The 12,677-nt window shown below is 40.8% G+C and overlaps 2 protein-coding genes across 3 annotated transcripts; both read right to left on the bottom strand.

Annotated features, from left to right (window-relative positions):
* Nucleotides 1-6,586: 6,586 nt before the first annotated feature.
* Nucleotides 6,587-8,391, bottom strand: si:dkeyp-69e1.8 (uncharacterized protein LOC100001340 homolog). Its single transcript, XM_037256596.1, has 3 exons — nt 8,255-8,391; nt 7,885-8,021; nt 6,587-7,661 (listed from the first exon to the last, which is right to left on the bottom strand). The coding sequence occupies exons 1-3, from the start codon at nt 8,277-8,279 to the stop codon at nt 6,807-6,809; spliced, it is 1,017 nt and encodes a 338-aa protein (XP_037112491.1). The 5' UTR covers nt 8,280-8,391; the 3' UTR covers nt 6,587-6,806.
* Nucleotides 8,392-8,472: 81 nt separating this feature from the next.
* hmgxb4a (HMG box domain containing 4a) lies at nt 8,473-12,606 on the bottom strand. Of its 2 annotated transcripts, none has more exons than XM_037256595.1 (13): nt 12,544-12,606; nt 11,925-12,016; nt 11,605-11,741; nt 11,444-11,516; nt 10,759-11,349; nt 10,404-10,610; nt 10,158-10,336; nt 9,987-10,068; nt 9,852-9,916; nt 9,634-9,730; nt 9,404-9,558; nt 9,133-9,255; nt 8,473-9,046 (listed from the first exon to the last, which is right to left on the bottom strand). In XM_037256595.1, exons 2-13 carry the CDS (start codon nt 11,959-11,961, stop codon nt 9,002-9,004), a joined length of 1,791 nt encoding a protein of 596 aa, XP_037112490.1. In that variant the 5' UTR covers nt 11,962-12,016; nt 12,544-12,606; the 3' UTR covers nt 8,473-9,001. The 2 variants fall into 2 exon arrangements, with proteins under 2 accessions (XP_037112490.1, XP_037112489.1); XM_037256594.1 differs by having other exon boundaries at nt 11,925-12,022.
* Nucleotides 12,607-12,677: the final 71 nt, after the last annotated feature.

Consider the following 12,677-nt stretch of genomic DNA (forward strand, 5'->3'; position numbering starts at 1 on the left):
GCCCCCGCCCCGGGTCCTTGCGCCTTTACGCAAACCATGCACAAACTGAAACACATTTATGGACGAAGATGTCACGGGAGGGATTGGACACGCGCTTTGATCACTATTCATGTGACATCGGCAAGAGTGCCCAGAAACATCTGCAATTTTTTTCTTCTCGACTTTGAGCGCAGTGGTAATTCAATTTATTTGACAGATAGAATACGTGAAAGGATGCAATAGCACCAAAACAAAACAAAACATTTGATTATTTCCATATTGACTCCACAGTCCTCTTTGAGTGTATCTGCACATCTTCATCTTATTTCTCCTGTCGTGTTAACTTGGTGTTTCCTCTTCCTCCCCTGCTGCAAAAATGGAGACTTTCAAAAAGACCGCAAAACAAATCAGAGGCCCATCCCTCTTCGTGAGACTTTCTTCCATTCCAATAGCAGATTGGAGGGTTTGGATACCCCCGGGGGATCTCGGCGGCACCCAAGAGCTTCATGTTTCCTTCGCCGGACTCAAAAGTCAAGCCCAAAACAAGCGCCTCTTCCCTGCAATCTGCTCGTCTCTTGCATGCGGTCATCGGAAAAGCTTCGCCTTGTTAGCTCAAGGTCGAGTGTTAGCCGAGTCGAGTGTGTGTTTTGGGTTTGAGGAGATATGACAATAATGGGCCCTTGACCAGCAATGATTATGTGTTTGGCGGCGAGCAGTCGCTCGTATTGCTGTGATGAAAGTTGGACCCTTCTCAGTGTTGTTTTGTGGCGCTTCAACTTTGGCAGTAATGGCGTAGTAATAGCCAACTGTAAAGTGTCTCCAAATAGGCTCCTATTTAAAGATTGTCTTCTGTGGTGGCACGGGTCAGATCTCAGACTCTTCCTGGCATGCATGGGACAAGTGAGCTTGTGGCTCTGAGAAAACAATTCCAGCTTTATATCTCCTATCTTCCCGCTCGTCTGCTCTCTCAGAGTCCATGACAGCATAAGCTAGCATAAACTAGCATACACAGCGGATGAAGCTGAGTGACAGTCCATGTGTATGAACGCAACCGGGCGCATTCATGTGGTGAGCGAAGGGTTTAGATTTGATCCAATAGAAGAGAAACATAAGCGGAGGGTCAAATCTGCCTTGAATTAGGCGAGTGTTACAACAGGAATAATACAATCACATCCCTCCAAAGCCCTGTAATACTACTGACGGGTAGCATGTGAGCTCAGCTTGTGACAAGGCTGCGACCTAACCACACATTGGTGTCCTTTACAGAGAAGAGGGCTCTCAAAGCTTCAAAAAGGCGCCCCGCTACTCCATGCACCCACTTAAGAGCCAACGGCACATGTCGCTTTATGCGGACCATATGATTCGGCCATGGGTCTCGGCTCGGCGAGCGTCGTAAGTTGTCTTCTCGCAGCTCCAACACAAATAACATCAGAGTCGTAATGAAGTGCAAATAGTGTTACTTAAGTTACGATTTTTTGTTGTTCTCTATAATTGAAAGCAGAAATGTTATATTCCTTGTTGTGACAAATTAGGCTTGTCACCTTTTTGAACTTCTGCAAGGCGATGACATGATATATGTACCGTCATTGAGATATCAATCGATTATCGGAAATATTCCACAGTCATGATCTTATTTAGGAGAAATGTTTAAAGTTGTTGACAATGACAAAGAGGAAGATTAATGAGAAATGTGTCAGCCTGTGGGACTATAAAAATAGTTTCTGGTGTTCAAAAACTACAAAAAAAAAATCACAACTGTTTTTTCCAATTGCAGCTATTTGCTAATTTGCCATTTTTGTCAACTTGTTGTTTTGTAAATGTAAAATTTAAATTGTAAAACAAGAAAAAATATTTTTGCAAAGAATTTTTTTGTACTTTTCTAAGTGATTGTAAAATTTATTTTTTTAAATTGATAGTGAATTAAATTTCTAGGGTCTGTACTTTTTTAATTTTTACTAAGTGCAGCAGTTGAATAATTTCAGAGATTTTACAACAAAGATTTTATCTTATATAGTTTTGAAATTGTTGTTCTTCACTACTATTCTAACATAAAAACTGAATCAAAAGTTACCATTTTCCCTTTAAAGTAATAGATAAAATTCAATATATTTCTCCCATGAATATCCTCAGTTGTGAACTTTAGAGACCAATAAATAGCTAAAATTTCATGACGGTCCAACAAATTTGAAAAACAGTGCGTGTCATTCTGTAAAATAAAAATGCTTTACATATACAGGTATGACAGGATAAATCATATGCTCTTGGGAGTTTTTTACGACTCAATAAAAATAAACTTTAGCTGGACACATGCACACAAACGCTCACCCGCGCACACACACACAAACAATTGCAGCCACACACACACACACACACACTCGCTCGGATGGAACATAAAAAGAGCACTAATGGGAAAAAGATGAGAGGGCTCCCAGAGAGAGAAGGAGCGAGACCCGGCAGTTTGACACACTTACAGCTCTTGGATCAGATAAAAAGTGTTCAAACATTGCATTGCTCAGATTAACATCCTGCTTTTGAGCCACAGGGTTTGATTTATTACGAGTCATATAATTCTGTCTCGAGATTAATTAATGACTTGATCTGGTTTACCTACTACTGTACATAATTGATGTGCTGTTTCTATTATTGTCACAAATATTATTTTGGAGGGCAATTCATTTGGAATGACTGTTTTTCTTTAAATTAGATATACATCTGATATTGCCCATATTTAGTTCTATTGCGTTGCTGATTTGGTAAATAATCTCAATTGTGGTCTCAGTTACATTTATTGCACTTAAGACTACATTAAAAAGTTGTTTGCAACTCATGATGGAAAAAAAATAATTGTACTTGCTTAATATATTTTATTTGATATTAGTTCAAATATCCCTCATAACCCTATTTATTTATTTATGAACCCAATCACCCTTTTTGTTAAATATCCCTCATGCTGATTTATGATAGACTTTTTCGACACAGCCAGACAATGTGATATTTATTATTGTGTGTTATTTTGTAGGACTGTCCCATATTACATTGAGAGGTATTTTTAAAGAATATTTTGGGTACTTTAGCGAGCTACACAAGTGAGGAAACACTACGGCAACCATAGGAATAAATATATTATATCAACACATCTGTGCATTATTAACTTTATTGCGGCAAGCCTTTTGTGTGAGCTCTTTGAATCGACTCTCATTGGATGGTGCAGGTTTTATCGAGTGTTATTTTGGCCTCTTTAGAATAATTACACTTTATCCTTCCAGTGCTAAAGTGAAGTTATGAGATTGTTAAGCAAATGTATTTACTGTACGAGTAAACTATTTGGAATGTTTTCTTTGGACTACAGTATTGTCTGCTTTGAGGAAGCTAGTCTGCAGTATTTAATCATAGCATGTTATTTCGGTGTAAATCAGCAGTAGGGAGACTGGCTTACTGCTGGGAAGGAAAAAGTGTGTCATCTTGTTTATTTTCCTTTGGTTTGCTGTCTTTGCGAGCCCATAGGGTGATAACAGAAAAATATTGCGACGTCTACCATCCCGCATATGACGGACTGCCCCCAAATCCAGAGAGGGACCACAAGGACCTTAGAACAACATTTATGCACCGAGGGAGAGGAGCAAAACTTCCAGCCAGTGTGTTAATGATGGCTCACTGGTGATTCCCTCTCATGTTTGTTCAGATTTTGGTTTTGCTTTTACACACACAGGCACAAATCAACTCTCCGTGTCCTTTTTTTTCTCTCCACGACTTTTTTTCCCCTCTTCTTCTATGAAGTCTGATCTTCCAGCATCATGCTGACCACCATGTCTGCTCCCCAGAGCAAAGCAAAGATATTCATGTAAAAAGAAAAATGGTAAAAGTGGAAGCCATCAAACTCTTCTATGGAAAGTTTGCATTTCCCCCTAAAATTACTCAATAAAATTGAATATGTTAAAATTGTTGGTATAACCAGACAGTCGTAGCCACATGATTTATAAAAAAATAAAAATAAATAAATTTAAAAAAATCATCTCTGGCCCTTGTGTTACTTGATTAGGAAGAAACCACTGCGTCTGACGAAAAACAACCAATTAGAGACAGAAGTCACTTATTGTGTCACTATCTCTGATTGATTGATTGTTTGATTTTTCTTAGGCACGGTGGTGTCTTGCAAATCAAATAAGACGCACAAGGTGACAATTTTTTCCACACAGATCATATTTATCATTTACTACGTCAGGTTGTCATGATTTACACCAAATGTGACAAAAAGGGATTTTTTTTTTTTTTTTTTTTAAATGGGTAACCCATAATTATTCCATTTTTGTGTACTTTGTTACTTCCCACCGTGAAAACAGACTTTTCTTGATCAGATATGCTTCTTTGTTCCATTATTTTGTCTATCTTAAAGCATAATCTAAATATTGATAAATTTTTGTCATAATGCTTCCCCATCTTATGTCCCCCTAAGACCGAGTATATTTGGACAGGTGCTCTATTATATACACTTGCTTCGAGGGCTTTAGTGTGCTATTTCATTGCTTTTTCATAAGGCGAAAGGGCGGGATATCCTGAGCATCTATTCTGCATGTGTAATCCCTAACAATAAAAAACTGTTTAGCACCAATTTTCCTTTACTTTTTAACTTTTCCCCCCACCAGTTTCAGACAACTGCGGCGGTCACATCTGGAAGACAGATGTGGAGTCTCAAAGCTTTGACTCTCTCGCTCCTTCTAACTCACTCTCTCTTCCTCATGTCAGATTTTTTTTTTTTTTTCCCTCCTCCATCCCTCTCTCTTTGGGAAACATGAGAGCAGGGCTAATTCTCCCTCACTCCCTCCCTCCCTCCCTCCCACAAGGCCGGACCACCCGCATTCGGAAACGCCTAGCTGTTCCTGTGGAAGAGCCTCCAAGTGAATGAGAATGAGAGATGTAAGGATGGGCCATGGCTGATGGTTTTAGCAGAGTATCAATTACATCATTGTAGAAGTCATAACCTGCTATTGTGTCAGGAGGAACGTCTGGCAGAAACGGTTCCCATTGCATCAGTAGTCCACGGTGGAAATTATGTAGCATAGATCCCTATACCACAGCCAACTTTAGACACTCTTCATCCTCCACTGATTTCCTCCCAACAGTAAACACGCATCTCAGCATAGAAGATATCAACACTTACCCTTTGGACTGGATCAAATTATCCTTAACGTCCATCATCGCTGTGACCTTGAAGCACCTCCGTTCTGAAAAGAAATATTATTTAGTGATTGTGAAAGGCTGTCTTTACACAGATAATAATTGTCAAGTCAGAAAGTTATAAAATCAGGTGAAAGCTATTACTATGGTGCCGAGTCAGGCCCACAAGTTTCTTTACAATAAATTGGAAGCTAATTTGTTACATTTGGAATTATATTGACTATTGGGCATTCATTTTAGAAATACTCCTTGAGGGATTACAATAAATTGAATATAATAAATATAATATGTTACTCTGTGGCCGCAAGGCACTTAGCAGGAGTTTAGGCTTTTATTTTATTTTTTAGACCAGTGGTTCTCAAACTTTTTACACCACTCACAAAACTCCTGTTCATTAATAATTACCACTTTGCTTACAAAAAATAAAACAAATAACTTTACTTGAATAATTGATCCATTTAAATCGATTGCATAAAAAAGTACAATAATACTAAAAAGGCAAACGTCACAACAACAGTAATTGGCATTTCAATGCATCTACCTTAATTATTGTAAGTATCTGTATCGATACTGGCGATACTGGCCCTGATATCGGATCGATACCTAAATAGTCAGTATCGAACACCACTAGTCCAAACAACTGAGGCACTTTAACATTTTTCCTCAGGCGATAAGAGTAGGGCCAAACGCCAAACCAAGTAAAAATGAATGAAAATAATCCAAATGGCTTACCACTTCCGTGCAGGTTGTAACCCGGCAAGGGATCAAGATTGTCATTTGTAGGACCAAGGCCCCCAAACGAGAGACATATGAAGCTTTCTGAGGTTAAACAGGTATTTTGCACAAGTTGACCCACATTTATCCCTTTGAGTTTTTGGCTTCGGGAAACGAATACAGAACACATGCTTCATATGTGGATGGTCGTACTCTGCAAGACGGAGTGTGTACTCGGCATATTTTTACGGAAATAAACAGGTAAGGTTGCATGAATTATTTGCAGGTGCGCTTCTTATGTTGACCCTTTCCGGCTCGTGCTGTGACGTCACGCGGCTTGCTGTCAAAAAATAGCATTCGTATCAAAACGTTTTTAGTCTCAGGATATAACCACAATAATAATAATATTGTCTTGCTTTCAACTGTATTGCTATAAACCAAAATTACATTTGCAAAGTGCTTATTTTTTTAAATTCCATATTAGACTGCGCACTCCAGATAATATTCCGTTTTATCGCCATTATACAGGTTTATGTTGCCACCATGTGGAGGTTTCTTGAGCAATTTTTCCCCTCACTTTTTTGGGTTGCACTTTTGATGTTTTATTTGGGACTTTATGTTCAGTGGGGTATGAATTAAATATTTAACTTCATTGATATTTTGTAAAGTAATTCAGCCAAATTACCTGGATAACAATGCTCAACAAAGAATGAAATGAAACTTGAACAAGGCCAACCACATTGCTTTTATTAATTGCTTTTATCACAGTTAATAAAGCATTTGATTAATTCAGTGTGTCATTAAAAATCAGTTTTCATGCTGCAGCAGGTAACGTGAGCTATTAGCTTAGCTGTGTATGCTGAACACAGTGAAATGACTTCAAGGTGCAACTTAAGGCATAATACGTTTTTTGGCAATGTCTACTGTTATTTGAATGATTATTTAGTTTTCTGTGTTTTTCTCCTACCCACTTCAGTAGCCACTGAGCCCACAGTGGCACCCACCATGCCTCCAATGGGCCCACCAACAAAGAGCCCGACGAGAGCCCCTAGCAAGGCCTCCCTTCTCACCATAGTAGGCAGCCATGTCAACCATCCCACCAACTTCTCCCACAAGCCTCGGACAGAAGAGGCAGCAGGAGAGGAAGGTGAAATGCTGGAAGAAGGGAATATATGATCTAAGTCTACATTTAGGTCTCCTATGCTTGCTTCTGCCTCTTCCAGGACTTCCTCCATGTCTTCATCAGTCACCTCTGAGTCTTCAAGAGATGAGGGGTCATCATGTGCTTCCTCCCTCCTCTGTCTCACTAGTTCCAGCTGCCTCTTCTTCACTTGCTCACTAACCTCCTGGTAAAGAGGGCAGCTAAAGTGCTGGTCTTCACTCTCTTCCACTACCTGTTCAACTTTGTTTAGCAGATTTTCAACAGCTTCGCTCGCCTTCGGTTCTTCACTCTGGGTCTCCAAGGTGTGATATCGACCGCCACATCTTTCCAAGAGCGTACGGAGGTCCTTACGCCACATGATGAGATAATCCTCCAGCGTCTCCTCCTCTTCCAGCTCTTCCATGTTGGTGAAGAGGATGATGGTGTTTCTGCTAACCGAGGAGGGGCCTAACAGCTTCTCCAGGAGATCGAGTGCTTTGGTTTCTCCGTCAGCTGGTTCGTTCACAGGGACACACAACAAAAATGCATGTGGCCCCGGGCTGGATAAAGTAATCAAGGAGGAGATGTGTCTTCTTCTTTCCTCTGGGTCGATGTCTGAACTGAACCAATCTGCACTGGAGACAACCAGCACCTAGCCACAAAAATGAAGGGAAGACAACACCATGGGATAAAATGTGTGAATAGTGAATTGTACAGGAATAAAGTAAAAAAATATAAAGAAATATATAATATAAAATAAATATATATAAATATATAATATAGAAAAATATAAATATATATAATATAAAATAAATATATATAAATATATAATATAAAAAATATATAAAAATGGGTGTGTCCTGTCTCGGTCCTACCTGTCTGCCTGCGGCTTCTCTTCTGTATTTACAACAGTCATCTTCATTTCCCTGATTTGTGACTTGCAGGCCCAAGATGCTGCAGACCGTCGCCCGCCCTCCTGTGCCGTTGCGGCCCAGCACGACCACCCTCAACTCTGCGCAGAAGCGAGATGCATAATGCTGTACATTATTAGGAAAGAAAACACTGACAGAATTTCATGCGATAGTTAAAGTTAAAAACTGATCATATGTTTGTAAAAGAATAAAATGTCACCAGCGCCCTTTTCGTTACCGTCATATTTTCAACATTACACAAACTTTTCTACGACCAAAATGTCATCGCTTTGAAACACCTTCATTATTACATAAGTATACCTCCCCGACCGACCTTTTTGAACACCAGAAGCGGACATGTCGAGCGGTTTGCTGTCGTTTTTAGCAAGGAATCATCAGGCGGAGACGTTTCCTCATTCCTGCAGGATGACTCGCCCTATTGACGGTCAACTGTATCCGTGTAACATGGGGGCGCAGCGCCGACTACTGTCACATCGAGGAAACACACATCAGGGGTGCCCAAGCTTTTTTTTGTTGTTGTAAAATTATATATCAAAGCAATTTGGCTTTATTGGGGTTATGAATGACCTCTTGTAAATAAAAAATAGTTTTAAAAGCCCACAGTTACAATTAGGTTTCTTTAAAGGGTGTCTATCAGTTTTATCAAATGTACAAAACACTTGGGAATGGATGTTTTTTTTATACAAAGGAGAAAATGTTAAATGAGGAATATATCACATTCTATTAAAGATGACTAAAAGGTCACAGATGTTCCTTAACAAAGCATTTAAAAAACAGACATTGAAAAGCATAAGAAAGAAAATGTTTCATACAAATCCACACTGTACAGTAACAATAAAACAAAGTGGTAAGACTATAAACAATAAAATGCTTCTTTTAAAAGTCTATGAATGAAATCATTACTATAATTATCACAGCATAAAATTTTAAAACATGTTTGGACTAGGAATATTTTCAGTTTGCCAAGTTTCAGTGGCTACTAATAAAGTCCAAAGATGGATCTGCTCAAGGTCTTGACTTTTCACCGCATAATTCCTCTGGCGTGCTTCAGGTCCTTCACTCACAACCCGGGCATGATGTAGGCAATGTTGTCCAACGTGTTCGACTGACAAATAAAAAGATACCTTTGTTAGAACATAAAACTTGGTAACACACCCAAACAAAAAAACCAAACAAATTCTAATGCTATACCAGCACGTTTCGGGGACATCCATTTAACTGCGGGATTTGAGCAGTGAGACAAGTCAGCGGTCCCAGGGCGCACAAAATGGAATCAAGAAGCACCGACAGGCTCCCAGACACGGCCACCATGCCCTAAGAAATACAGATAAAAAAAGTAATCGTCATTAAAGTGCATGGAACAGATTATTTGATTTCTGAGAACACGGAGTTAAGAACACAGATCGAATTAAACTCTCTTTATGCGTATTCCGGTCCCCTGTGTGGATATGGGAAAACCCACCTCTGTTTCCTGGAGGCGGTGGCCAATCAGAGATAAGGACTCCCCAAGCAGCTGCAGGTGAGCGGCTGCATCGATAGGATCTACATCGGGGACTCGTGCGGGGGAAAGGGACATGGTGGGTGGTGCTCGGGTAGGTGACACCACACCAGCTTTGGCTAGGAAACATGATGTGCTCGTGAGGATGGCAAACTTTTTCATAAGGAGTCAAGTTAGTGAGACTGGACAAGTACCTTTGCATTTGCTTTCATTGGAGCTTTTGTGTTTGACTGTCGTAGCTTCAGCCTTGTTCTGTTTGTGCTGCAGATACTGAGCTTTTTGTCTCCAAAACTGCAGCGATAAAGTCAGTACAAAAAACCTATATTGTTTCTGCATTACACTTTTGAAAACACCAAAAAAGATGCCATGCACACAAGATGGCATCAACAACAAATTAAAAAGGTCTCCTCACCAGTTTGTCTTTTTCCGGCATCCCCTTCCATACCTCTCCCAACTTTTTGCTGAGTTCACCAAAAACTGCAGGGTAGAAATACAAAGACTTAGATGCGGCTCGACAAGCGTAGATGCTTTTCAACAAATGGCATACCTAGTCCTGGCTGTTCAGCATTTATGTTGACTCGATACTCCTTGCAAAACACCTGATATGCAGACGCACTCTTCTTCTTGGGCTGAATGAAGAAGACAAGAAGCAACAAAATGTGTGTCTTCATCATCTGCACCTTTTTGTTGTCAGCTATGCAGTAAACCGGAGGCTCACCTTGTCTTTATCCTTGTCGTGCTTCTCTCGATCTTTCTCCTCTTTCTTCTTCTTCTTCTCCACCGGCCCATCAGTGCCTTGTGGGTGGTGTGACGCCACGGGTGTGCCCATGGCATACATGGGACCGACAGTGCCGTGGGAGACGGTGGGGTGAGAGTTGCCGTGGCTCCTTGATGAATCTGAAAAACGGCAACCGAGGATTAACACGCATTGTTTGATGAAACGCATGAACAAGTATTGCCTCACCTCCTCCGAACCCTTTGCTGTGCTTTTTGTCCTTCCCACTCTTCTCCTTGACTCTGTCTTTCTCTTTGTCCTTTTTCTTCTTGCTTTTCTTGCTCTTCTTCTTCTTTTTGGACTGGTGCGTGTACGAGTCATCAATAACGAGCTCGCCCGCCTCCAGCTCTCCTCCCGACGACGAGCTGTCATCTCCCAAGCCGCCTCCATAATGACCTTGACAGAAAGCACAACGCTGAATGTTGAGTTACAAGTAAAATATGTTCCTCTGAAAATAAAAGGGAGCTATGTTAAAATAACTTAATCCAAACTGATTTAATTGTTTAATAAAATAGAAGCCATCCTACAATTTAGGTGCTATTACCTTCCACTTCTACTTCTTTCCCCACTACTGGCAGAGGATCTCGACTGTGTTGCATCTTTTTTTTGGGTGGTTTTGACAGCTGCATCCTGTCTCGATCCTTCTCTTTCTTTCCACTCGCTTTGGACGAGTGGTGCGCCACTGGGATACTCTCCGTTTCCTCCTTCTCCGGCGACATAATTAGTTTCATTTTCAGCCCATCGGCCTCTCGTAACGTTAAAGGCTCCTCTTTGATGGATCCGCCGTGAAACAGCGATGACTTTGAGGAAGATGAAGAGTGCTTCTTGGTGGAAGACGACGACGATGATGATGACGACATGGGGCGGGAATGAGAAAAAGAGTGGCTTCCTTTACTTCCGCTACTGCTGCCCTCCCGCTTGCGGTCTTTTGAGGAATGTGAGGACAAGGCGGGATAGGAAGGTTTTTTGTGTAAATTGGAACTGGGGTCAGATCCTGTTGCCAAAGGAGAGGTGATAGCTTGCAGAAGACCCATTGCTGTATCTGCTGGGTGCGACGAAGGGGAAGAGAGTGTTGGCGAGCGGTCTACAGATTTGTGCTTCTTTTTGTGGCTGGGGTGGCCTGAGCCTTCATGCTCTGGTAAGAAAGTCACAAAGGGGAACAATAGGAATATACAGATGCTTCTCAAATAACGTCTCAATTAGTAGACGCATCACTAACTTGAACTTACCTCTGTAATAGTGGTCATCGTATTTCTTCTTCTTTTTGTGTGGGTCACCGCCCAGCATGAATAGCTCTGAATCCTAATGCACAATGACATAACATATTCACCAAACAGTAATACAAAGGAAATCTGTAATCCATAGTAAAAGTATGGTTGCAAAATTTCACCTTTGGCCGTTTTTTGGAAGACTTGCGAACCTGAGCGGCAATCTCCTCCTCTTCTCGTAGAAGATCTTTGTATGACCTTCTCTTCTCTCTCTGGCTACGGCCAGCGACGAGACCCCTCTCTCCATCCATCCCAATGTCTAAATCAGACAGTTATTTCAAAAACACATTTCATATAGACATAAGATAAGAGCAGTAAGGTTTCAAAATAAAACTTTTGACTATGACATAATAATAATAATAAACCATTCTTGTTGAATGTAAAAAAAAAAGGTCAAATGGGTACATTGGCTCAATTATAATGTGTGTACAAATGTCCTCACCCATTTCTCCTTTGTTGTTAATCTCTTCAAAAGCCATTGCTACTTAATATAGTTACTGATTAAACGTGTCCCAGAAAGCAAAAAGGTTGAATAGGCACCTGTGTAAAAAGAATTTAAAAAGCAAGTTAGAGGATCATGAATTCATTGCCTCGCCTGCAACATTACACAAAGAATTAAATAGACATTGAAAGCAACAGTCCACTAAACGCGGGCATGCATTCTAAATTACACGACTTGGCGTTGTTGTTTTTTTAAGGATGTTACGTTCTCGTCCGTCACCGATGAAAGAGTACAAATAGTGAATTTAACAACTTCCCGCCTACTTTTCGTAATGATACACAAACACACCCCCTCTCCCATCGACTTGACCACCCGGCTTCCTTGGCCATTCCACCCCTGTTCGAGCTCCATCCTGAGAGGAAGCTCGTCTATCCTGGACAGTCATCTCACTACAGCCCGGTGCTTTCAACACAGCGAGGCCGCTGTCCATTTAACGACGATTATAATCATGCAAACGTGCACTGGGCTGTTCCCATTTCTTCACCTCCAACATCGGTCTCATGTTCATTTAGGAAACTAGCTTAAAATGAGGGAAAGTATGTTTATTTGAATGAATTACCTCATTTGAGTCTCCAAATTACGCGGGCCAGGTCGCCATCTTTATTCCGGAGAACAACAATACGTCTCCACGTAGGGGCGGGGCTTGTGTTCTGCAGCCAATCGATGTTGAGAGTACGTGATTACGTCATCAGA

The sequence above is a fragment of the Syngnathus acus genome, chromosome 8 (genome assembly GCF_901709675.1).
Source record: "Syngnathus acus chromosome 8, fSynAcu1.2, whole genome shotgun sequence".
NCBI lineage: Eukaryota > Metazoa > Chordata > Actinopteri > Syngnathiformes > Syngnathidae > Syngnathus > Syngnathus acus.

What these genes read in the sequence shown, in the direction of transcription:
- si:dkeyp-69e1.8 (XM_037256596.1), bottom strand. Translation starts at nt 8,279, where the DNA reads ATGTCCGCTTCTGGTGTTCAAAAAG. An exon ending in CGCTTCTGGTGTTCAAAAAG is followed by an intron (nt 8,022 to 8,254) that starts GTCGGTCGGGGA and finishes GCTTCTGCGCAG; the next exon opens with AGTTGAGGGTGGTCGTGCTG. An exon ending in GAGAAGCCGCAGGCAGACAG is followed by an intron (nt 7,662 to 7,884) that starts GTAGGACCGAGA and finishes TTTTGTGGCTAG; the next exon opens with GTGCTGGTTGTCTCCAGTGC.
- hmgxb4a (XM_037256595.1), bottom strand. Translation starts at nt 11,961, where the DNA reads ATGGCTTTTGAAGAGATTAACAACAAAGGAGAAATGG. An exon ending in GAAAGAAGTAGAAGTGGAAG is followed by an intron (nt 10,611 to 10,758) that starts GTAATAGCACCT and finishes CTTTCTGTCAAG; the next exon opens with GTCATTATGGAGGCGGCTTG. An exon ending in CAGCAAAGGGTTCGGAGGAG is followed by an intron (nt 10,337 to 10,403) that starts GTGAGGCAATAC and finishes GCCGTTTTTCAG; the next exon opens with ATTCATCAAGGAGCCACGGC.